General features: G+C 41.7%; 1 protein-coding gene across 10 annotated transcripts in view; it reads right to left on the bottom strand.

Annotated features, from left to right (window-relative positions):
• Positions 1 to 675: 675 nt before the first annotated feature.
• BRSK2 (BR serine/threonine kinase 2) overlaps positions 676 to 26514 on the bottom strand; it is a 331752-nt gene continuing 305913 nt past the window's right edge. For 3 of the 10 annotated variants that reach the window (XM_086749310.1, XM_086749307.1, XM_086749306.1), the window contains 5 exons: positions 24367 to 24490; positions 22288 to 22468; positions 21513 to 21602; positions 12892 to 12939; positions 1076 to 1555 (listed from right to left, as the gene is read on the bottom strand). In XM_086749310.1, the coding sequence (XP_086605436.1) occupies positions 1332 to 1555; positions 12892 to 12939; positions 21513 to 21602; positions 22288 to 22468; positions 24367 to 24490 (667 nt within the window). In that variant the 3' untranslated portion in view covers positions 1076 to 1331. Of the gene's footprint in view, positions 827 to 1075; positions 1556 to 12891; positions 12940 to 21512; positions 21603 to 22287; positions 22469 to 24366; positions 24491 to 26514 lie in introns of those variants that run through there. The other 7 variants (XM_086749313.1, XM_086749308.1, XM_086749314.1 and 4 more) reach the window with 5 other exon arrangements.

Here is a 26514-nt window from a genome sequence, read left to right on the forward strand (position 1 = left end):
ACTGTGCCTGGTGGCGGGAGAGACAGTCCTTGGCAGAGTCTTGTCCCTCTTCTTTGCTACCAGAAGTTGCCTTTTCCCTAAGTTTTAATGTTTTGTTTGTATGTGTTTATTCATTGAACCCCCTCTCCCTCCTGTGTTTACTCCTTTCCCCTTCCAGCAGATCAAAAAGCAAAATTATACAGTATTAAAAAACCAATTATTTTGTATATATATGTATGTATGTGTGTATATTTACACATAAATATACACACATACATACATGTATATATATAAAAGGGGGCAAAAGAAAAGGAAAAGGTAGTGGGGAGAAAAAAAGAAGGTTAAGAAAATCCTGTGATGAAGCTCCCCAATATTGTCTTGGTTCAACGCTTAGTTTTGAGTTGCTCCTGGCTGGTTTCTGATGAGAATGCGCTCTGGATTCATGAAATACTGCACTCCCGCTACACCCGCCTCCTTCCCCGCACCCTCCCCCTCCAGGCTGAGTTCACCTGCGCGGACAGAAGCTGCCAAGGGTAAAGGTTTCATTCCAACAATTTGCAACCTCCTTTCAGCCCAGACTCTGCAATCCCATAACTGAGCAGATCTCTCTTGTGGAGCACCAAAAAAGAGAGAGGAGGAAAAAAAAAAAAAGAAAAAAGGCGTGCACTGGGGAGGTGTTTGGGGAGAAGTGGGGGAGAAACCCACTTCCTGAAGGGAGAGGGGAGGCTGGGAACCTCAAACAGGACTGGTCCTTGGACAGTCTACATCGGTTGCCTTCCGTCAACAAGTGTCCGCAGAGCACAGAAGGTGAAGCCGTGGCTGACATGTTAACTTTTCGGGATAATTCCTGGTAGCAGAGCGGAAACAAGTGGTGTCGTCAGAAACACAGAGAGAGCATGAACAGAACAAGAAACAAAACAAAAGAAAACAAATAATAATAATAATAATAAAAAACCCAAAAAATCAGGAAGGAGAAAAAAAGCAAAACATTCAAAAAAAGGGAAAAAAAAAAACCAATCGAAAAAACCACAACCCAAGATCTGGTGAACTGGGTTTGTCATCTGTGCTACCTTTTCTTTTCTTTCTTTTCTTTTCATCCTTTCATTCATTTGTTTTTGTGTTTGTTTCTGAGATATATATTATATATCATATATAAATATATATATGTATATATATACAGTCATTCCTTCATACAAAATTTGTCTATAGACAGTTTTGTACTGTTGTGGCAAGGTATATACATCCTTCTAGTTTAGAGGCTAGCTTGCTAAGGAATATTCTTTCATTCTTTCTTGCTTTTTTGTTTTTGTTTTTTTTTTTTTTCTAAGTTATTTAATTTTTTATGTGTTTATTTAAGGTTGGTCTTGTAGGCCGACTGATGAGACCATCTTTGCCTTGTCTTTGCCAGCAGGGTACTTATTGTCTCCTCTAGACCCATAGTCATTAGAACCGGAATCGCTCCGCTTGCTGTTTGCGCTATGCTTGGTTGGCGTGCCGGGGGGATGGCTCACCTGCCCGTTCTTCTCGTCTGAAAAAAGTTGTTTAATTACGTCAAAGAAGTTACTCAATGGGCTGCCTGGGTACACAAAACAGAGGAGACAAAAAAAGAAAGAAAGAAAGAAAGAAAGAAAGAAAAAAAAAAACGAGAGGGAAAGAGAGAGAAAAAGAGGAGAGAGAGAGAGAACAAACAAACAAATGAACAATGGGGTTTTTAACGAGAAGAACACGATGAGGAGATCCAGAGCCACGTGCGTGGAGGTGTGTGGGGGATGAAGACAATGAGCAGGAAGAGGAAGAGTGTTTAGGATGGGATACCTACAGAAATAAAGAGGCTGGGAGCATAAAGCACCTGGTGGGAAGAACCTAGTTTTCTCCTGAGTGGGGGAGCACTGCTGTCTCACCTAGCAGGAGGACAGTATCATGTGGCTGAAATAGTTCAGACTTGAGTCACTTGGCCACTCCGCACTGAAATGTCAGTGAATGTAATGCTGGATACAGGCAAATCCCATCTTACTGCTGCTGTTACAAACACGAGGTGTTTGTATGTGGTCACCAGCTGATGCTTTGCTCTGCAGCCTTGCTAAGCTCTCTGCCTACACTGGGCATTAGGCTTTCTTTGTTCGCATTTTATTTCTTTCTGAGTATCTCCTTGCTCACTTTTCAGTCACTAAGCCTGAAGCACCTGAGTCCTCAGGGGGAAACAGCATTTGACAAATGAGCTACGGCTCACATGAGTATTGCTACCTGCACTTGTCGTTTGTAGTTCGTACTTGCAAGCTTCTAAGCACCTCCAGATCCTTCTTACAACAGGTACCTGGAAATGAAGGTGCTGAATGCATTGAGGAAACAGGCTGTTAAGCATCTGGGACCTACCAGGGTCAAGGACTACTTCCTCATTGCTCTCTTTGCCCTGAGTTTATGCTCTCTCTACAGCACAACCTCCATAACACTGACATTCACTCCAGTGGAGTTAGGAGCCAGAGAGGGGTATAGGGTTGCATGCTAGCAGAACAGGTATCTCATTAAGCCAGCCACTACAGCAGGTTGCAGTATTAACACGGGTCAGGCACTGTGCACATGAATACAATCTCTCATGCCATTTGGAACTCCAGGCAGCAGGGTTGTATGCTGTTAATCTAGTCCTGTGTCAGAGGGTGTGTGGAAGGCCATACCTGAGGAAAGGCTCTGAGGTGTTACTGAGAGAAAGGGACCAGCATTTCTAGTCCCTTTTAATTTTTTTTGGATTGGGGGATTAATCCTGATTAGACATAGGAGGGGTCACACTAAATTCTCTGAACATGGATACTGAAGGTGTTTTTTATCTAACATACACCATGGAGGTGATGCCTGTTCATGACTATAAAAACCCCATGATGCTTTTCTCAACATTGGAACTGTTGTCTCCATTGTTCTAACAAAATCAAATCATTTGTATCCCACCTAAGTAATTTCATTCTCCAGTTCTCAGAAGGAAACAGGCTCCTTGTATCTGCCTTCCAGTGCTGTGGTATGCTGTGAAGAGCGGAACCTTTCGTCCCCAAGATGGCAACATTCAGTCGTGAGCAAAAGGGTTTCTTCATAGAAGAGACTGCCATTTATCCACAGCTGGTGGACACTGGTGGCTTGGTAATATTATATTTCACTTCACTTCCATTATAAACATAAGCAAGCCAGTTACTACAGCAGGCAAGTACTTTCTGTGCATGGTAACTTGTCTGAAGAACTTGTTGAGTGCCTTCTTGTTCTCTAATGGAAAATGCTAGACAGACATCAACTGCTCTTATACAAAGAAAGAGGAAATATATAATATTTGTGCGCTGCAAAACTGAGTGTACGACTCTTTTTTTTCCTGCCCTGTGCTAACCAGGTAGTTGCTGCTTTCCTCTGCATGTTAACAGGCATTGAGAAAAATCAAATGGCTGGCATATACAGTGAAGGATCTCAGTCTTACTAATCTAATTCATTCCTTCTCCTCCTCTACATGCTGTTTAACTTACTGCTGGCCCTGATTCTCTCTGTGCATTCCGTTACGTCAATGCCACAGGCAAATGGTTGTTAGTTTCTGGAAGGGCATAATTCACCTAACTGACTGAAGCCTTAGAGATGGGCCCAAACAAACAGCCAGGAAAAGCATCTCAATTTCTGGCTAAGAAGACAAAGGCTATCAAACTCTCAGTTGGTTTTTTTGTGATCTCCACTTGCTTTCTTCCACATGCATCCAAATGCTTTGGAAGGGGGATATCTGTTCCACATCTCTGGGGGGATATCTGTTCCACATCTCTGACTTCTATTTCAGAGATCTCCCTAAGCCTCCCTAAAACTGTTTTAGGTTTGTGGGCACATGCTCTGGTCAGACTCATTTCTATCTGCTTAGACTAATTTCTACTTCTTTTAGGTAGATATTCTTTTTCCATTAAAAGAAAGAAAAAAAGAAAGCAAACACTCAGCCTTGAATGCAGGAATGTGGGCAGATCTGGTTCTTATGTGGCTTTGGACCCCTCATCTTCATAAGCAAATGGAGTCAGCAGAGAGAATGAAAAAGAGCACTGAAAAAAATGCCGGAGAGGGAAAGACTGCTAGGTTGGGAGAAAAGGGGAGGGAAATATCTGTAGTTATGCAGCTGAGCAATTTATTCAACAAGCTTAGAGGGAAAGAAGAGGGCAGAGTAAGCAGGGCCCTGCAGGAACTGGGGAAGTTTTTCATTTTCACGTAGACAGGAACAGTAGACAAAAGTAAAACTTGCAAGAATGGAGCAATAAAGCATTAAAAAAATTATATTTATATATCTTGTATTTGCTGAGTCCTGATACAGGATTTTTAATCATCCTATTAAAATATGCAGCCTCTGTTTCATCCACCCTTTCTCCTCCCCATGCCCTACTGGCTTTCAAGTGCCTGGAGATTTATTGCAGCAAAAGTATTTAACAGCCTCCTTTTCTTTGCCTGTATCACTACTGGATTCCTTACAATCAGCATTTTCAGGTAAAATTTTAATGGCAGGTAAGAAATCCTTAGGGATGTTTAAGGAGAGCTACTGGAAAATAAAATAGGCCATTTCACTAACCCTTTTCTTCCTTTGCCTTTTGTAGTTCTTGGACTTAATTAGTAATTAAATACTAGGTAATAATTCTCTCCTAATCTGCAGTCAAGAAAAAACTGATCCTACACCAAGCAATACAGACAATCACTGCATTGATGCTGTCTACATGACAGCTTGTTAGCCCGCTCTTGGGCTGGTCTAGATACTGGTCTTTGGATAAACAAAGAGTCCTCAGATTTTTCTCTGGAGATATGTAAACACGGGTCAGCTATTCTAGAAGCATGAAAATGGCATGTGGTGATGTTCCTCTTAGTTCTCAGTTCCCTGTGGGCTTATACATCCAGTAAAGCACGACTTGAAAATGTAGGTGATGATGGATTAGAATAGCTTTTTCAGCAATCTTCCACTCCTAGCATTCAGTGCAAAATGTGTGATAGACTCTTACACCTGTAAGACCATCTGCGGGCCTCAAAAAGGCTGCCTCTCTTACTTCAGAAAGTGAGATGGCATCCCATTTCTTCTGGACAGGGATGAAAGTTTGGCTTACTGATTCTTCAAAACTTCCCTGGTGTTTCATGCATCTGTAACTAAGGTATTCTATCCCCTTGAGAGCAAATGTTCATCAACACAGAGCAAAGAAGGCGTGAAGGGTAGCAAGGCTGAGAAACCGTGAGAAGGATCAGAGGCAGGAGGGGAGGTTCAGAGCGTTAGGTTTACATCTGTTAGGAGGAGATGGATATGTGCATTTTTGAGTTAGACCAAGGAGCTGTATGCTGCAAGATGGGGAAGGGGAATGGGTTTGGAAACAAGCACTGAAGCTTATGAAAGGATGATGTTTTGAAGGGATGCTAGAGAAATACATTTATGGAGAGGGCACTGGTTTGTGGCACCTGCGTGCAGCACTGTTACGGCCAAGTACCACAAAAGGAGTCAAAATTGTGAATGCATTTGAATACAACAGGCCCTAAAAGGAAGAAACAGGGCTGGGGACAGATGCAAAAATGTAAAAGGAAGCTGGGCAGGTGGCTTGTATCAAGCCTTACAGTCCTCAGTATTTCATTTGCTGTTCATAGGAAGTCTGTCTGACACTGACCTAGCCCCAGTGGTGTCACAGGTTTGAGAAACAGAGTGGAAGTGGAGCAGCCAGGTAAGAGAGGAAAGAGAAAATTACATGATTCACTCCAGGCACCAGAAGTGACACCAGGAAAGGATGCACCTTGCAAAGACCCTGCTCTGACCTTGCAAAAACTCTGCCCTGACCTTGCAAAGACCCTCAGAGTCCTTCACTGAAAGTAATAGGAGGTGGTGAACAAGCAGCTTCACTACACGCCTGGAGGCTTCAGTGACTGGTTAGAGCCTGTTGTTTTGTAACATTTTAAGACAGTCAGATAAGGACTTGGTCCTTTTTTCATTGAAGCAAATAGCAACATTCCCTTTGACTTAATGGAAGCAAACCCTGAGGCACTTCCTTTTCCTGCGAAACCATCTCTCTCAAGTCTATGTATTTTTAATGCATTAATCCTTGTGGTGCTGAACACAAAGTTGCACAAAAGAAATACGCCATCTGTGGGATTATCCTCTGCCTTTCCTTTCTGTATAGCCTGAGAAATTCTGGGTTTCTGCCTTTTTAGCTTAGACTTTGGGAGAAAGTGAATGGGAAAATATAGCTCTCCACTGGAAAGAGACACCCTTTGTCAACCTGACTTCCCTTATTCCTGCCCTTGTTGCTTTCACATCCTTTCTGGCCATTTTTTCCCTGCCTCTGCTACTGAGGTTTTTTTCCTATACTCATTCATTTCTCTTTACCCCTTGTGTTTTTCATCCCTAGCTTGCTCTGTATTTCAATAGCAGCTGTGATTTCGGTGAATCATGTAACAAAAATCCAACCCCTTTCACATAAAGTATTGAAACACTCTCTTGATGGGTGATAATCCATTCCCTTTCAAACCCACTTCACTACTTTGACAGAGTTCAAGCCCTCTCTGCTAAGACTAGACTAGCATTTTTTGCATGTTTGCTTACTTTCTGTTGGCAGAGTCCCTTCTGCCTTCAAAACCAGATGATTTACAAGAGTATATGCAGTGAAAGGGATGACACAAAGATAAAAGTGGCCTATTCCTCTTTGTTTAGTTGTAATATCATGTAGGGGGTCTTCCTTCAGACTACAGAGCCTCTAGACTAGGAATTGTACAAATACAAATCAGAGAGATGCCCCAACAAGCTCACCGACTACTGAAAAAGGCTACAGAAAGGATTTTTTTTTTTTTCTCCTTTAATGGTTGGATGTATGAAGCTTCCCTTTAGACTGCAGAAGGGTGACAGAAAGGCCATTGCAATGTCTTGCTGGAGGCCATCACACAGAACTTCCTCCTACTCTATGAACTCATCCTGGGCCACTTGAAGTGAGCTGAAGAAAGTGCAGAAATCCCAAGACAGATACTTGTCTAAAAATACAGGAAGTCAGGAAAGCATTTCAAGAGACATGGTCAAGAGACATGGATGTGGTTTCTACTGGATTTATAAATTGTTACAACAGATTGACTAGGACAAGTTTTTCCATATATTTTTTCCCCAGTTACTTACCTAATGGAATATTGTTTTGATTTAATTTCATTTTAGGACTAGAAAATGGAGACAGACAGTCCATAGAACAACTTGTTTCTTAGCAGGATACCTGAATTGAAACTGGGAAAGGTGACTTCCAAAGGTGACTTTTTTGTCCAAAACCAGGACAAAATGTACCAACAGAGTTTATTTTCCAGAGTCCTTAGACTCTGCCAGTAAAAATGCTGACTGAAAACAGTGTTTACAGAAAAAGACTGCTGGTAGGAACTACTCAGATTATCACACACTGTTAGCACAGGTGTCCGTGTTACCAACAGAAGATGGGAACTTTCAATCGTTGCATACCTGGGCAGATCTGAACAACCAACCTGACATTTCAATGCTCTATAACCCATCCTTGTTCTTACTCCCCTAAAACATCCAATCTCCTCTGCAGGAGGGTGGCCCAATATTTGTGACTAGCCAGATGCATCCAGATGGCCATTCTGCCTCTGTCTTCCACATTGTCTCTCTCTCTCTCTCAAACACACAGAGGAGCTGAGATCCAGTTCAGCCTCTCCTGATCACAGACAATGTAACTGAGACAGGTAGCTCTTGACTAATGAGTTAGAGAATGGTGAACACAGGCAGCCATGACCCAAATAGATGAGGCGTATTTCCTTGCTGCTACCTTCTGCAGACCTAAGGCATGAGTAATTAATCAGAAAACAAACATGTCACTTACTGATTAATAGCTCTGGCCAATCCAGTGCCACCACATAACATTCAAAAAAAGAAGACATGATGACGGGGAGGAGGGAATCATACATTCATTTGGACAGCTGGTGGCACTGAAAGAGCACACAAGGATAGTGGTGGGATGAAGAGATGCCAGATTCTGTTGTGGAATCATGATGTTCTGGCAAATTGGCTGGTAAAGGACTCAGCCCAAGAATTCTTTGTGTCTGCCTGTCCTTATACAAAGATCTGCCTGCACAAGTGTGTGCTGAGAGGGGAAGCTGACAACCTACACTCATAAAGCCACAGCAGATGATAGTATTGCTGCTACCCATTCTCTTAGAGACTTCTGCTGCTTCATTCCAATTTTTTTTTGCCTATTAAAATGTCAGAAATGTATTGGTACTTAATAATATGATCTTGTCCTTTCCTGCCAGATGGATGTTCAAGTATGATCTTATGGGTTTTTAAGTTCTCTGACCTGTTACTAAGGAGAGAAATGACCTGTGTCTGCTGGTGAAGTGTTGCCTCCTCATTTCCTCTGAATCAGTCCCTTCAAAGTATGATATAATATTCTGGGGAGGTCATCTCAAATTTAGCTTCGTACAGCAAGCAAATATTCACATGGAGTATCCTGATGCCCTGCCTGCCATAAATAAAGTACTATCATCTTAATTAAGAGAGACTTATCTCTGGTTTCTGCATTAGATATTATTACAAAGAAAGAGGAAAAGATCTTGTATTGGACAGTAAAAATCTAGCTGTAGTTGTCAAAACAGGATCTGACATGTACCAAATAGTTCAATACATCCGAATTCATCTTTAATGCCAAGTTGCCATTTTTTGTTGCTACCTTCTTCTACAAGGCAAAATCACAAGTCATGATTTGGAAAAGAAATGTCTCTCCAACACAACATTGGAATGAAGAGATATGACTACAGTGTGGGGGGAGTCAGCCATCCATTTGGATAGCAAAAGATACTAGTAGAATGGGCAAGGATAACTGGGAAATGTGGCTTGAACTCTCTGGAAAATCTTACTTATCTTACCTATCGTGATCCACCTGCTATGAATGAATATGTGATCTTTCAGGTGGGTCTTCTTCCTTTTATCTCTTATTTGGATCACAATTTAGACTGAAGAATCAGCCATGCTCACTAACACCAGTAGCCAGCATATTTTTCAGAAATGCTAAAAAAATATTGTTCTGACTGCCTCACAGTGTAACAGTGGTGAGAAGAGCCTTTCAGCTGGGAGGGTAGCATACGTTTTTTTTTTTCTGCTGGTTTCAGCATCAGTGTTTCTGCCATCAGTTATGACTTTACGAATGCAAATCACCAAGCTCCTCTTCCATCAAACAGCTACTTTGTGAGAAGCAGGATTACTCTAGTGAATGCCAATATGGATCAGGATCACTTCCAAGAGCAGCAAATCCAGATATTTGCTGCTGCTAGTAACAGCAGCAGTCGCTAAGCTATCACTCACAAAGCTACATGCTGCAATTGCAACCCCATTGCATGCTGTCACAGGGTTATGCTCTAAGACTTTGCAGGAACATATGTTTATGCAGTGCCTAACACGACAGCATTATTTGACTGCAGCTGCACTAGTTATACAAAGTAACCTTTTCCTCCTCTTATCATCACCCAATTCCATGGAAGTGCCACTGATGTAACTGAAGACTTTCCTGAGAGTCAGGAAGGATGGAAAGCAACAAGTAAAGATTGCCTTACTTGGAAATAAAATTCAGGCCCAGACAGCTGTAGTGTGGAGACTGGAAAGTTTACAGGCTCCCTGGTGTTTCTCAGAAGGTAAGTCAAGAATAAGGCAGGCTTTTCAGAGCTTTCTGCCAGCAGCCAGCACCTTGGTGAAATGTACTTCCTAAGGACTCAAAAAAACTGGGCATGGCTGGGAAGGGCTATCGATAGGCTATACACCAGATTTACTATGTCAACAACCCGAAGAAATTCTCAGCTCACTATTTAAAAGACTTAGAGTCATTAAAGTTTATAAACACAGACTCTTTTCTGAACAAGGGCTACTGAAATGGCACTGTGGGTTTCTGTGTGGTGTCTGTCAATGGCTCCAGATCCAATGTGCTCAATCTACAATGACACTTGCTTTCTAATTCCCAGCTTTACAGTTGAAGCTGGAGGACTTTCCAGTTTGTGTATTATCTTGAGGGGTTTTTTTTTAATGTAGATGCTCTGTAGAACCTATTAGAACCACATTGTCAATTATACAACGTATTCTTCAGTGAGATAGACATAAATACCAGATTAGATGGTAGTAAACAGTTCTCACAATCCTGCCTCAAAAGAAATAGAATCCACTTCCTTCTTTTACAGCTGTCTTGGTTTTATAAGCCTTAATGGCAGCACATAAGGTGGTAAAGCTTATTTGTCACTAAACTGATTTAGGTCTATATATACAGAAGGAATAGATCAGCTAACTCAGAAAGTATCACTCCTATAGGCAGTTTTCAGGTTACAGTTGCATTTTCAATGTAAAGGCTTTAATTTTACACGGTAAATTAAATCTTATGAACAGATACGAAAGATTTCATTGAAACCAGTTTAGTCTTTCTGACAACAGAATTGCTCATTCCCCTGCTGAAATGGGTGGAAACACAAAATAAAATATTCCACCTCAATGTGCATTTCCACTTTATTATGAGCCAAATTATTTTCTGTTGTGAGATTTTAAAGCGTTGGCAGCAGTTTTCTAGTGTACACAGGTAGGGTTACAGCAGCTGTTATGTCTTGTGGATATCGGCAGCTCCTGTGACATACCTCTGCTGTTCAACATTAACTTGTTTTTCAATGCCAATGGCTATATGCAAAATCCCTTCTCAGATTAATGACTACTGCTAGCAGAAGATGAGATAACATTTAAAGGACTAAATAAATATGCCTTGCTGTTAATTACAACATTCAATTGTTTCTAGTGGGTGAAAAGATACTTCTCATTCCCACCACAGCTTTCACATTCCTGAGCCAGGCAAAAAGCATCTGATCAGCTCTTCCTCCTCCAGTGTTAACTCTTTGGCAAAAATGACTCTCTGTGCTCACTCTAAGGATACAGAACAATGATGAGGTAAAAAAACCACATAGTATAGTTTTTCTTACACTATTTGTTGTTACTAGATAAACATTTTGTCAACTGCACAGAGAGTTCCCTGTCCTTAATGTCATAGAGGACAGTTTGTCAATAACAGGGTAAATTCTGGCATCATTCCCTTTTGCTCCATTCTCTAAATTGCAGGTGAGTTATTCAGCAAACGAAATAGCTCTTCACTCATAGAGGAGAGTGGAATTCAGCACAGTGCAGTCACCACTGCTTATGTTGTGTGTGAGCACACCAACAGGAATATGATTTAAAGGAAGCAGAAAGCAGCTCCATTAAACCCCTATAACCCAGCCTTTCTCTTCCTTGGATATGTATGTGTGCTCTGTCTGTGCTGTAGCTGCCACAAAATAGTCTCACTGCTGGCCTTCACCTTGTCCTCTTTGTCCCTTGTTGGATTAATGCTGACACTGTGACAGCTGGAGGGCCTGCTTGAACTGGGGTGAGCAGTAACATTCTCTGTCTGGAGAATGCATTCAGAGAGTACTGGCTGGTTATCTGTATAGCTCAATTAACCTGTAAGCAATCAGCAGAATCAGCATTTCAATATCTTCGTATGATACGTATGCCAGATCCAGGCAAGAAACAAAGGCTTGAGGGAGAAGAGGGATTTGCTGTCTGATGCCTTCAAGAAAAAGCTGGAGGTCTGTCTACAACTTAAATGAGCCTTCATGAGGAGATCAGAAATGGTATAACCCAGAACTCAAATAAGAAATCAAACGAGCTCCTTTCAGAGCAAAGGAAAAACTCCCACCAGCAAAGCTGCAACTAAAGGGAAAGAGACCATCTGAAATACAGGAAGCAGGCCAAGTTCTGCCTCAGTCACACACACACAAACTTAATATCTCCAGCAAACACTTTTCCTTTGTTGTTACAGAGTCCACAAAAACTCCAGAACAACTTTCCTTGGTTTAGGAAGAGATGACACAGGAGTCACAGGTCCAGCTGGTGAACCCGTGGATCTTAGCTCAGCGATCACTTTCTCAATGGCATGTGTTTCCTTTCCCAGAGCGATCTGAATTCAACCTAGATACCAGAATGGAAATCTAAAGAGAATAGAGTTCTCTTGTACAGAACCTTTCTGTACAATAAGATAAAAACCTCTCCTATAGTATTTGCGTATTCCCACTATTGTATTTGGAGGAGCCAGTAGGGGCACAGCTAATAAAAGAATACAGTCCGTGTGTGCACAGAGGGGAGGGAAGGCAAGGGACAAGTTAACCAAAATTCATGGAATCCCAAGCAAGTTGAGCTGCAAGTTTTACAGGAATTTTTTTTTTTCTCATTCCTAGCAAAATTCCAAATCTCCAGTAGGTTCACTACTCCTCCAGCTAGAGACACAACATCCTTCCCCAAGACTAGACTGGAACTATGACAATTTACACTCGCTAAATGTCTGACAGATAATATGCAGTGTGTCTTACGGAAGATTTAAAAGGATCTTACCCCAGGGATATGTGGGGAAGAAGGGAGTGGATGCAGAAGGGAATTAAATAACATAGCAATCCTGTCTCAATAAATAGCAGGAAACCAAAGGAGACAGCAGCTAGCAGGGCAGCATTCAGCTTCACTGCAGAAAAGGGACTGAAGAATCATGAATCAAAGGCAGCAAGTAAACAAAAGAGAAAAAAAAATAGGAAAGAAAAAGAAAACCACTGGCCTGGGTTACAGTGAGGGAGGGAATCTCAAGTGCAACATCACACTCTTGTGCTATGAAGGGGAAAGCTGTGGTGGAGCCTGTGCATCTGTGCATGGATGGGGAGGAACACAGTAAAGGGTATATGCTTGTGTCCACCAGGTAAGTGAAAGACACAGTGGGCTGTTATGCGTGGGCGGTCTTGAAAAGAGCGTGGGAGAGTAGGGATAGGGAAGGGGAACAGGTGGAGGGGACAGGACGGCGCGTTATTATGTTGCTTAGCAGGGGCTGGGGAAGGAGAAAAGGCAGAAGGGAAGGAAGTTCTTACCACATTTGGAAAGTCTGCCAGTCATCAACTCCATACAGTTAGTGGTGTCTGGATCATAGACCGGAAAGAGGAGGGAGGGAGGGAAAAACATAAAAAAAGGTTTCCATACCTCTGTGCATAAAGTAGTAACTTAGCACATTATTATCTGAAGCAGGAAACATATACACATCTTGGTCTTTACACAACCCAGGCCAAATTCTGCCACCCACTGTATGCCAGTGCAAACTTGGCCCTGTGACTGAGAGTGGACGCTGCTTCAGTTCCACTGCTTCCACTCACCTCTTTATAATAGCTATAGTTATTTATGAGATGTGGGAAATATTCTGCCACCACATTAGCAAACTAAAAGCCTTGAATACTTGTTTCACCTGGCCAGTTTTGCAAGTTAGCCTACAACAGCCAGGAAATACCCAGCCAGCTGATCCATGTACATAAAAAACCCGGAGGGAAGGAGGAAATGCAGTGCTGTGCAATTGGACATGGAATGAGAAGGCTACTTACACACCTCAAAAACATTTTTTAGACCCCAAAAGATAATGTCAAAGTCCTCAACATAACTCAGCCTCTCTCATTCATGTGTAGTCTCTTATTCCTCTTGCTTTCAATGTCATTATTTGCAGGCAACAGAATTACTTCTGGAAAGGGTGGCAGAATCTGGCCCAAAGACATTACTGTCCACTTTGTGTATAGCTCCCATTGCCACAACCTCTGAGTGCTTCTTACTCAGCTGTGATAAGCAGAAGGAGCTCTACATGTCAGCTTTAAAGTGGAAAGGACCAGCCCTGCTGGATATTTCCATGTGGAACCTGCTGGCAAGCCAGATCTGCTGCTGTCTGCCAGGATTCCCCTGCATTTGGGATCTAAATCATTGCATCCATGAGTGCTGGGCAATGTGGAGCACCCACTCGCTGCTGAGCAAGGGGTGAACAGTTAAAGCACTCAGTTCAGTCTTGGATCTCCTCTTGCCTGGCCTTGTGATGAATGCTCAAGTATTCAAGAAATTGGCTTATTGGAAACATGTGCACATAAGCTGAAAATCCCTAGGAAGCTCTAACTGCTCCCTATCTGCTGGAAGGTCTGCAGGAGAGAGGGAAGGATAATTTCTCAGCATTCCTCCCCTTAAATACCAAGAAAGTAATTTCAAAAAAGGGGGAAGGGTTGCTGGATATGCTTGGGTAAGCTGAACCCATGCTAGAAGATCACGGATATGTATGTTTTCTGATGCAGCCAGGCATGTGCTGCACAGATCATCTGGGAAAGCATGGAGTAGAGAGGGCAGGTGCTTGGTCCAATGACACTGGCCAAAGCATCTAAGCAGCAGTTAGATGCTCTCCATCCTCAAGGTTTGAGGTTGGCTGGCAGAGGCAGAGGTGACACCCATAGAAGGTCACTCAAAAAGGCACAAGACTGAGAGAAAGAGAAAGGGGAAAAAGGAAGGAGGTGAAGGAGAAGAGAGGATTCAAGAACTGGAAAAAGGTATCAGAAGTGTCAGAGAGGCCAGGAGTTTACCTGCATTTGGAATTCTTTGGGTCGTCTGACTGAGTGAAGCTCCCAAAATACATTTCTCCCTGACAATGCCTAACAGGTTTAAGAAGTGCCTACAGCTGATGACTGAGACAGTGACCGGAAGTCACAGCCACGAGTTCATATAATTTTTTTTTCTTGCATAACTTGGAGAAGTTTGTTGTCTCATGCCTTTTAATGGTTTCTGTCCAGCCCTCTCTGAGTCAACTACACCTTGTTGTAATGCAGAGTAAAACAGATAGATAGTGGTAGAGCTGAGAGCATTCACCTAATCGTTAGCAGAACTTATGCTTTGAAAAAACACGTAAGAGCAAGGAAAGTCTCAAATATCACCAAAAGATTGTTTCTGACTCCCACTTCCAACACCTGGAATTTTCCCCTCAAGTGTATCCAGACTGACTTGCCACGCAGTAACTAGCAGTCTGGAAACAAAGAAGGTAGTATTTGGATAATGTCAGATAGGTAAACATTGTAGCTGGTTTACTAAGATTCTCCTGAAATTGGTATTTCTGTTTCCTTGTTAATTTTAACAAATTAAACAATTAACAATTAAAAATTAGTTAAAATTTGTCTCCTTAAGTTAATACTTCAGAATACTGCTTTTCTAAGTCACTTGCAGTCAGCATAGCTCTTTTTAGCATTTCATTTAAAGCTAATTGTGTAACAGGTCTACATACATTAATTTTGTGATTAGAATACAAACTGACAGATGTACAACAGCAAAAAAAGGATTGTAATAGGCTTTTTGACAGCGTAACATCTTGGGCTCTGTATCCCATTTTGTTTAAAAAAAATTTGCAAGTTATAGAATTGGTTTTGATGGATAAGGAAAAACATAAACCTTGTTTTGGAATATAAGATCATGGAAAAATATCAAAGGAACACTAATAAAACCTCTAATTTGTCTTTCCTAAAACTTTTATGCACAACTATAATTTGCACTCTTTATATTGCCATGAACAGTCCCAGGAACTGCACAGGAATTTACTTTTTTTTTTTTATGTCTTTCCAAGACACGATCACATTGGTTTTCCCCCATTCCTAAAGCATAGCAAACATGAGCACACCAGAAACAGCAGCTCATGCTGCTCTCTTGAAAGACTGACAGAGTTAATATGCCTTCAGCTTCTCTGTTATAACAATAATTACTTTAATACTTCTTTCAATTCCATCATACTGTAACATCTGCTTTAGTAAATACTCTGTATGATAAAATATGTCATCATTTAAAAGTAGAATTTTCCTTCTAATTTGAAAGCCTTAGACTCTTGGCAGTCAGCTTCTGCTCATGGATAATAATCCATAACCCAGTGACTGCGGGATCCAGGTGTTATGTGAGGTGAATAAAGCCAGGGTCCAAAGGTCCAAAGTTGTTTGAGAAGCATTGATGGGTCATGTAACTACATTTTTAATGTGTGCTGTTTAACTTTTTTAATTAAAGCATAGTGGCGGAGTCAGATCTCAATCTTTCTGATGATGAGGCAATTCCTTATTTCATAGAGATTGCTGGCTGTTGGATTTGACACACTTTGGATTTGACCAAGACTCTCTCATAAATGACACCCAGTTCAGTTCATTAACAGATGGCAAATGCTTTGGTTAAAATAAGACCTTCCTTCAATAGGCCAAACGAGCTCTGAATCCATTAAAAATGCTAGTGTTCTGCTTAATTTTCTTTCCTGATTTTGTTTTTAATTTCTGTGTTTTTATCCTACATAAATTTCACAGTCAAGCTGCTTGGTTTGTGATGCTTCTGATATCTCTGAGACTGAGACTTGCCCCAGCTAGGAAATCTCACCCAAACAGCTGCTCCTCTGAGATCTCCAAATCCAGGACTAGGTCCCAGAAAGCACTAAGCATCTCCTGCCAGATGCTCATAGTCCCCAATAAACATTTCCATTAAGGGAGATGATGTCAAGGGAGCCACCAGTTCCTCTGGTCCAAGGCAGTTACCATTTAGATTGGAATTCCCCATTGTTTGGGTGCTTATTTGAAATGCACTGTTCTCCTATCAAAACTCTGGAGAAATTAAACTTTTTTTCTACATGCTTTATTTCAGGACTAATCAGTTAAGTTTAATGAGGTCTGTTCAGTAATAATACTAAAGCTGTTTAGCAAAAGAACAGTGCTCTGCCAATCCAACCAGGCATTACATGGCACCTTTTGTAGGTGGGAACCGTGACAGCAAGATGAAGTGATTGCCCCAGACACTACAACAGCAGTAAGACATAAAGGATCGCACAAGAATGCCAAAAAAAGAAGATAAACCTGGGACCTGGATGAGCCCTGGATAAAACTGACTTGCAGTTCAATTCCCAACTGGCATTTGCATAGCCCTCTTTTGAGTCTGCAGCTGGAATTTATCTTGCAAAGCACTTCATTTGCTCCTTACTCCCTTTTCTGTCTTGATCATAACATCCTTCTCACATTTGTAAACCACAAATTTCTTACTAATTTTTTTTTTTTTTTTTTTAGCAAATTAGCCAACCTACAGCTCTTGTGAGCCATAAAGATGAACACCCAGAATTCACAGATCAATACTCTAAGGAAGTTTTTTGAGTCACATGAACATGTTTTGCTTTTTGAGATATACACCTGCACAATAAGAGAGCCTGGGTGTACATACAGACAATACACACGATGAGCACGAATTTGCACTGCCCCATTTTGAAGCTGGATATGCTCTCTAAATACTTGTTCATGTTGATGAAAGGCATTTCCAGCAGTAACACTGAGATGCTGTGAACTTTGAGATGCTAATGGTTAAAATCTGACATGAAGCCAATAAAGAAACAAAAAAAATATTACAAAGAAATTATAAAGGCTATTTCAGTATTGCTGATCGGCCAGAACATGGGAAAATGGGAAAAATTAAGAATATGCAGCACCCCACACTTAAAAACAAAGCCCAAAGAGGCAAGAAAATATTAGGGAAATAAAAATTGATACCTTGTGAATGATCACAGATGGCTTTAGTATGTCCCTATCCACCAGCTGTTTTTATTACTCTTTTGTGCAAAGGCATTGGAGGAAAACAGATTATGATTTAATGGAAAGAGTATTGAGTTGAAACAAAGGCACAAATCTGAGATATGTTCTTCCATGGAGAGAGATCTTTTTATCCCACCCAAGGGCAGTCCTGCCCAGGGATTACCTAAGTAGAGATTCTGAGTATAAGGCTCCTGGAAGGAGCCGTACATGGATGAGAGACAAGACTAGCTGCTCTCATAGACGGGGATACTCCCTCTGGATCCAAAAGGGACTGTCCTTTCATGACCTCACTGGGCTTAATGGATTTTGTGATACCAGCAACAAGAACACATGGATAGCTATTCTGGTTCAGATCAAAGGCCAAAACCATCCAGTGCTCTGTTTCCATCAGTGGCCACACAGATATGCAAGAGCATAACAGCAGGCCAAGCATACAGAACACTTCCTCCTAACACCTCTCTCACCACTTTCAGGTCAGAGATTTCCTGAGCCTTCTGCAGTTTCTTTATTTAACAATCGTCATAAAGATTTATCTTCCAGGGAGTTGTCCAGCCTCCCTGTAGTAAGAAGTACTGAGGGGAAGATGAGCATCTGCAAGCTCCTTGCATCCAAAATCTCCTTCAGCTAGGGGTTCCATAGGCCTCACATTACATGAAGACACAACTTCCAATATTTTTTGGTACATGGCTTCCACTTCTTTCATATGATGGCCTCTAGTTCTTTCATTGGGAAGAAAAAATGAACAATCAATCCCTAGCTACTTGTTCTGTGCCACCCATGAGTCTATAGACCTGGTATTGTCTCAGCAGTTATACCACAGAGGATTTAATGTCCTGAAACGTTAAGGTAGAAGGCTGATATCTTGTACTAAATTTGGCCAACTGGACAGTGGATTTTAGAAGAATTACCATTAGCTTTTGGAATAGATTTCATTTATTTACACACTTATTCGGGTAAGGGTGGGAAGCTATTTTCCTTCTTCAGAATATGTCAGAAGAAATAAGCACAGCCAGTCTCAGGAAGGAAAAATGGAAGTGAATGGAAGGATATCCAGGGGAGGGGAGATTATAAGGTGCTCAGATGTGACACAGAAACACATCTGCCTAAATCAGGTACATACCAGGCTCACATACACACACACACACACACAGATGCATGGGCAACACGACATCTACAAACACTGTTGTGAGCTGGAGGAAATGAGAAAGAGGAAAGTGCGTTCTGAAACCCAGGCAACCCGGCTTAGTGGGCTGGCATGCTGCATAACAGATCAAAGAGGGGCAGGAGAGAGAATGACTATCAGTGCCACATGCTTATTAGGTCTTGCTGTTCTGCCTTATACTGTGTTCATGCAATCTTCCCCTTCTGCAGGTCTCACTTTACATGCATGCACCTTTCACAGATAGTTTTCATCATCCCAATTGTAATGGCATCTGAACTAAAAGGCAGGGGAGACAACAGCACAAAGGATATGGCTGCGCACAATGAGCTAGGAAAACCACCAGGGCTGGGCAAGTATTGCTGGCCAGAGCCAGCAGTATCCTCAGAGCCATGGAGGAGGAGAGTCAAAGTAAACTGTGAGCTCATTCTGTTACAGCAGTGGACTGCCTACAGATTATCCTCAAACCATGAACCTGAATAGGAGTCCAGCCACCACAATTCCTGTGAGGTGTTCAGGGCTGGGAATATGGGAGAAGAAGAGAAATGGAGAAGAATTTATCTTGTTTCTTGCAAGAAATGCTAAGTAATTCCATGGCAATTTCTAGGAAGCTCTTGAACACATCTTACCCAACCACAGCCATCCAACTAAACAAGGTGCTGAATGTGAACTCTTGCTGCTCTTTTACCCCTTTATTTCCCCTTACTCTTTCACTGGCTGGGGATGTGAACCACAGTGTCTCTCTGCTTTGATGCACAGGTTGTCTCTTCTTGGTAATAATAATTTTTTCCCTCTTCCTTTTCTCTCTTCCTTGTACTCTGCTCCAACGCAAAATTTTCAGGTTGAATTACATCTCTCTTTTTCAAGAGATCTGCGTATTCCTGATCAGGTCAGGTAATACCATACAGGGCAGTCTGGCACTCTGTCTCTCATGAGCTGTCTTGCTTGGGTAACTCCATGGCCAAGGGAATTCTCATTTTTAAGGTTCAAGAGACCATTCATTTTAGTTTTGCTCCATGTGGAGTTGTCTGTTCCATTCTGGCGTTAAAGATCAGGCTGAGTTTTCTGTGCTAGAATGACATGCTCTCATGTAGCTTTAGGCAGTAGAAAGAGATTCTGTGCCTGTAACATGATTTCTCCATTCCAGAACCACAGCAAAACTGTAAGTTGGGTACATTTCTCACAGTAAAGTTTGCCCTAAATATCTCCCTGAGCCTTAGTCGGATGAATGGGTTTTATTCCTGCTATAATATGACTTAGGGACATATCCTGCTTCACATGCAAGTCTTTCTAGAGGGCCTCAGTAGCTAGCACAACTAGGGTAAAGAAATTAAGAGAGATCACCATGTTATTTACTTTTTTAACAGTTTTTTTCCTCACCAGAAAGTAAAAGTACACTTTCTTTCCCCAAGAAAAAATGAATGCTTGATTACTGATCACGCAGCAGGGGTAATACGAACTAGACTCAAAGAATGCTTTTCTGTCTAATTCCCCTCGCTCCCACTTGGCCCCAGCATTTCCCAAGAGGAAGGGCTGGCAGAAAATTCTGGCTGCTTCCTTGAGTTTGATTTAATTTCAAAAGTCCAGACAGCAAAAACTTGAATCAACCCCAGTCCCAGTATCCTCACCTTTCCTGCTTCCTAACAGAATTGCCTGTGTGCTAGGCACCCTTGCAATCCAGCATGCAGAAGGTCAGGCAATGCTGGAGGGCAAAGTGGAAAGTAGTATTTCCTGAACTGAGCATAATTCTCTGTCATGCAGTGAGCATACACTCCTCCAGATAGAGTTATTTTACCTTCAGCTGTTAAAGCCACACTGTTAGATCTGAAGGATGTAACCCATATGTGCATTGAGCAAAGGATATCTGGGATTTAACTGCAAGATGCAATACTGACTTCATTCCTCCACTTTTGTCATGGCTGATTCAGAAAAATCATAGAATTTGGCTCTTATGTATAATATTTAGTTACTACCTTTTCATTATCGTACAACAAGAAAATTCTTCCCACTCGTCCTGCCTCTTTGTCTTCTTCCTGCAGCCTCTGCTCTCTGCCTTGCTCCTATTTCTTCCTTGTATCTGTACATTCTGCTTATCCCTATTTTTCCAACCTTGAAGCACTCCCAATAGCTAAGCTTCCTTGAGTTTTCAATTTTCACCTTCTTCCTTTGCTCTGTCCTTTTAAAGGATAGAAGAGTTAAGACTGGGGGGGGGGGGGTTTGGTGTGTGTCACCACTAGTGTTCAGAGTGAACATTTGCTACATAATGGTGAGATGAGGTCAGTTTCTGTATTGTCAATTCCGGCTGCCTGCAGATTCAGATTTATGTCACTGCACAGCGTCACACACGTAAGGCTTTCTTTACCACCATAAGGAATTGAAATTTACTTTTAAAGTAGATAAAATTTAGCTTCTGTAGAGCCTTAGTATATGATTTGTGCTACTACAGTATTGAGTCAAGAATTTGACCACACTACTGGAAACTATTAGCCACCTTCTGAGCATCTGAAAATGCTGCTGTTAATGGCTCAGTTAAAAGTAGCTCTCAGCTTTGTTCGGGGACTCTCTGAAATTGGATGTTTCTAAAATGTGCCTGAAGGGTCTGAAAATCAGGTATCTTCTAGAGCATGTCCCTATTCTGGGAGATTCTGAAGCTGGAGAAAATCTGGAAGATCTACTGATGATGCAGCTTTTGATGGAGAAGTGGGCAAATGGCTCTTTGGGCGGGAGGAGGGCAGAAGCTGTTCAACTGGGGAATGCGCTGGGAGCACTGGCGTGGGAATGAGAGAGGGAGGAGTAGGGTGGGTGCAGGGAGTTACTGCTCTGTCTGAATGGAGCTCATTTCTTGTTGTAATCAGAGGGATGACCTCCCTCAGCCTCCTGGTACTGAGAGGCACTTCACCTTCCTGTCCCTGCTGAAGCAAGGTGCTCAACAGTAGAAACTACTTACCTGATAACTGCTGCACTGAAGGCTGGTCATGTGTGCTTAACAACTGTGCCTGAATGGTTTCTACTACCCTCTTAAAACGACGGCTTGGACCTGTGAGGAGAGAAGAGGCACAAATGGCTGTGAGACGAGCGAGAGACGAATTCTCATATAACCCAGGTTGGAGGGGAAGGATCACAAGTATCTTCCCTTCAGTCTTGTCCCCAAGAGTGTACTGAGAGTGTATCTGTGCTCCAGCTGAAGGCACGGCTTTGAGGAACTATTATGCAGTCCCCACATTAACAGGGACTGTGGTGTGCTGGACTTAAAAGGAGGAAGGATAGTTTGTGGGATCATTTTGTGAAGAAAAAAAAGGTGGGTTTGTTTGTTTGTTTGTTTGTTTTAACCCCTGTGAGGGGCATGTGGCCACTCAGAAGAAAAGGGTGATTGCATGTTTCTGTCAGAAGGAAGAAACCAGTGGCCTCACAGTGCCCAGCTGACACAATGAGACCTTTGAGTGAAACAAGGAGGCAGTACGGGGAGATACTTCAAATCTGATGCACAGAGCAACTCATCATGGTGGTGGCAACTTCACCTGTTTGGGAATCTCTTTCCCTCCCAGCATTTCCATCACTACCAACACCATTTTTGTTCCCAATGTCCTCCTTGCCCCAGTCTGAATTTTCCCCTGAGGTCAAGACAGTTATATTCTTCCCCCTGGCAGAGCCCTCTTTGCAGGCCTCTATATCAGCAAGGACAAAGCCTGTCTGCGCCCATTTTACAGCTTTGCCACAGTTACCTGATAAGAGTGTGAAAGTGACAGAATAGATTCCATTCTCCTTCTGCGCCTCTCCCCCTTCTGTGTATGTTATGTCCACCTGGAACTTCACTGGCTTCTGGAAGACAGCAGGACCTCCTGTGGACTTATATTCTGCACGGAAACTTGTCTGTGAGATGACACTGTGACTGAGACTTGGAATCTGAAACAGATCAGTAGAAGGAGATAGTAGAACCAAAGCACAAAGAGAACAAAATTGCAAAATTCGATTTAGAACAATACATATTTTCAGAGTGGATAAGATTTGCTTCCGGGCTTGATTTTGTAATGTACAGAGTGTTCTTGTGAAACCAGTAAGAGTATGAGTTGCTTGACACCACAGAAGAATGCATGGCTCCTTATAGGACTGAACTAAATTTAAAGGTTGAATACTGGTGGAATACCCAGCAGGCTTAATAAATGTACACATGTTGCACAACTACATACACTCAGTCTTTCTTTTGCTGCTCATCTACCAGTTCGGAGAAATGCCTTTTGCTGAGTGAAAACTGATATTAAGGGAGGGGGCAGGAAAATCAGTAGGATATAAGACTGGATATAAAAAAACACCTGAGTAGCCTAGTCTGATCTCATAGCTGATCCTGTTTTGAGCAGGAGATCTCTTGAAGCCCTTTCCAGGCTCCATTGTTTGGTGATTCTATGATATCAAATAGACATCAGGACATGGAGCAGACACTTAGACAGGGAAAGTATGCCTGCAAATAACTTACCTAAACCACAACTCCTATCAATATGTAAAAGAACTTTGAGAAGCTTTCTGGTATCATCCAGTATCTGTATCTTCAGAGCTGTGATAGAATTTCATAACTGCCTAATTTTCAAGCAGTTCCTGCCAAAATTTAACATACTCACATTCTATTTATTGTTTCATAAAGGACTAGATAAAAAAAAAAAAAAACAAAAAAAAAACCAACTCAAATCACTTGGAAATCTGGCCTCTAATTTAGGAGAAAAAATGAAGATGAGTTCTTTGAGAAGGTGACCTTAGGGACTTAGCAGGCTGTGACAATGCATTTAAGTTTGAAGTTGGCTGTAAGAGATGATTCATAGGGTTTGCACACAAATCACTACATCACACCTCAACCCACACATGTAGGGTATGCACAGGATCACCAGTATAGACAACAGTGCATGCTATGCTACAATACAAACCCACAGCTAAATGCATGAAACTGATAAACTAACATGGCTGCTTCAGACCAATCTGAGATGGATACCAGTGTCTGATGCATGCTACTATACTGCACTTGCTCCTTGTATGCCTGTACAGTTAAAAGGATTATGGCTGGTTTTTTTTTTTTGGAAGAAATTTATTACAGCATCATAGAGTAAAGGAATGCAGTATTTTGTGGAAAACAATATCAATTCAACAAACAATATAAGAAGTTAAATGTCCTCTTAATTCTATTGAAACAAGTCTAGTTATGTTGTCAACTAACTTGAACTGAAAAAATTCTCAAATTAACTTTAGTGTGCTGACTTTTTCTTCATTGGTACTTCTAGATAGTGAGAATAAGGGCTTTCTACAGAATAAGGACTTTTCTGTATAAAGAACTCATACTCCAGTCACCAGAGGAAATTACCCTTCTTTCTGCCATATGGGATTGAAGAGGAGATTTAAAGGAACAAATGCAGATATGAGACAGAGTTTTTGTTTGACTAAAGTGGTAGAAGGCATAACCAGCAGAGGGAGACCAAATCCGATCCCCAGACCGTGATTGTAAGGTTAGTTTGACAAAGCAGCAAACCACTGTCTTGATACCACACCAGCAGTGTGCTCTAACTGCACTGATATTCCAAGCACTCGTAACCTGGAGATCCTGCCAAGAAGGCTGAAATATTTTCTTACCTTGGAGAGTATTATCTACAGTTAGAAATTCAGACAGAGTTCAGTGGAGGCCTGAATCAACGGGCCATGTAAATTAAATCCACAGAGGATGCATTTGAAGGAGCAGAGACCTTGCCCAGTAACATATGGCACAAGAAGTCCTGGAACTGATCAGTGAGAAATGCCTCCAAGAGGCAGCTGGGGTGACTTACCGAGAGAAAAGCGTGGACAATATCAGCCTTAATGGAGCTTAGTGGTTTGTCCTTAATGACCACAAAAATCTGTTCTTCTTTCTCCAGGTTGATGAAGTTACCGAACCAGGATTTTTTGGCAAGCCTGATGTGACAAAAAGAAAGGGATGGTTTAGAATATTGAGCACTATTTGTTACATACCCCCAGCTAGAAAAAATATTTAAGAACACAGAAGAAAGTTTTTATAACACTCCAGGTGTGATACTCTTAGTAATAGTAAGTGGAAAGCAGTGTCAGAGAACATTCAGAAGAATATTTCACTTAGTGAAAACTGTTAAAATGATGGACCACACAGTGTTAGTCTGGCAGCATGTGTGATCAACAATGAAAAATCAGCAGTAATGGTAACGCTTTTGACTGAGCCAATGTATCAATCAATACTGCATATATAAAGTGCATATAAGCCAGGGGACACACTTCTGGTTTGTCTCCAGGGATCTCTCAATTTCTTGTGACAATATGCAGATGCTGGTAACACAGGAATTTAAGTTCCTTCCCACCCAATTTCAACCCCTTTGAAGTTCCAGGACTTGGGAAGTTCCTTTTCTGAAGGTGTCCTGTTGGGCTGACAATACAATCACAGGATCTTGCATTTTAAAACAAGCTGTAGGTTTCACTGGACTTCCAGTCTGTCAGTAAGTGAAATCCACTCCTATGCAGAGGGCCAGGACAAAGACTGTCCTATTCATTAGTCCCATTTGGGCTGTCTATATAACGAGTGAACTCCGGCCACCCCACAAAGGAATGAATTCTCAGTACTAGAAGAGAAGATATCAACACCATACAAAACACAGCTTTCCACTGACAACAGTCCAGCTTTGCAGTTCCTTTCAGCATCAGATGGTGGTTTCACCATAAAATGAAATTGCTCTGTTTTTTCACACTGATCATATCAGCAAATGTTCCGTTTTGCTTACTGTTTCACCATGTTGACATTCCCTTTTAAGTTAAATAGGCTAAAGGAAAAATGCAGGGACATGAATATTATTGGGGGACACTACCTAGAACTTGAAGGTAGCACCTCTGACAGGTGTGGTTTTGAGCGCAGAGAAGATGCTGTCAGCCATGAGATATAGTCAAAAACTGCTGGATCAACCTAAAATTCCACTGAAATCAGACATATTCTAGTAGGGAAGAATTTAGCATGAAAATGTCAGAAATGAAAAGACCTGCCACCAAGAGATTGCATTTTTTCTCCACAGGATACTTTCTAATGCCATGAAAAGTCCAGTTCGCAGTATGGCAAGTAATAGGCTTTCACTTGTTTTGCTGGACATTCATGACTCAATGGAAGAAGACAACCTTCCAGGCAAAGAGAGCCATCTGCAAAAAGGATTACTATACATCAGCTTTCCAGCAAAGCAATAAACAACTGGAGAGAGTTATTTGTAGATTCTTATTTGTAGATTCTTATTTGTAGATTCATTTTCCGTGGCAAAGACTCAGACTGAGGCAGAATGAGGAAGAGCAGAGATTAGGAGAGAGATGAGCAAACTAGGAGACTAATTTGAAGTCTAGACCTTCGGGATGAAGAAAAAAAGCTTGATCTCAGCAGCATCCAGGAATTTGCACTCATTCCCCATTCCAGAGCGCTCCATGAATCACACAATTGTCATCTCCCTACCCATTTAATGTACACACTAGAAAGACCCCAACTGGAAGACAGCTCAGCTATGCAAATAATAATTTGCTTTTACTTACTGCAGGTAACCAAAAATAAGAGTACACAAAGAGTAATTTGCAGCTTGGTAAACCAGTGCCCCCCACTCAATTAAAGTGGGCTGGAAAATTGTCACTCCCTAAAATATTCATAGGCAGCTGTAACTAAGCCAGCAAGGCAGAGATTAGCATAGGGAGCAGTAAAGAGAAAGGGCCTCTCATTTAAATGGGTCGTTAAGGAGCCAGGGTTAGAGTGTGAAAGAAAATTACATACTAATTAGCTCATGTGTCTCACACACACCATAACAACTCCACAAGCCCCTGGAGAGCTGGGGCAATAGCTCCCTGCATGTAAAGGGTCTATGCTCATTAGTAAATTAGCAGCTGGTTATCCATCTAAAACGGCTGGTTGTCTTAGGCTTGTATGGATCATCATATGAACCAGGGCT

The sequence above is a fragment of the Chlamydotis macqueenii genome, chromosome 5 (genome assembly GCF_036417535.1).
Source record: "Chlamydotis macqueenii isolate bChlMac1 chromosome 5, bChlMac1.mat, whole genome shotgun sequence".
Taxonomy (NCBI): domain Eukaryota; kingdom Metazoa; phylum Chordata; class Aves; order Otidiformes; family Otididae; genus Chlamydotis; species Chlamydotis macqueenii.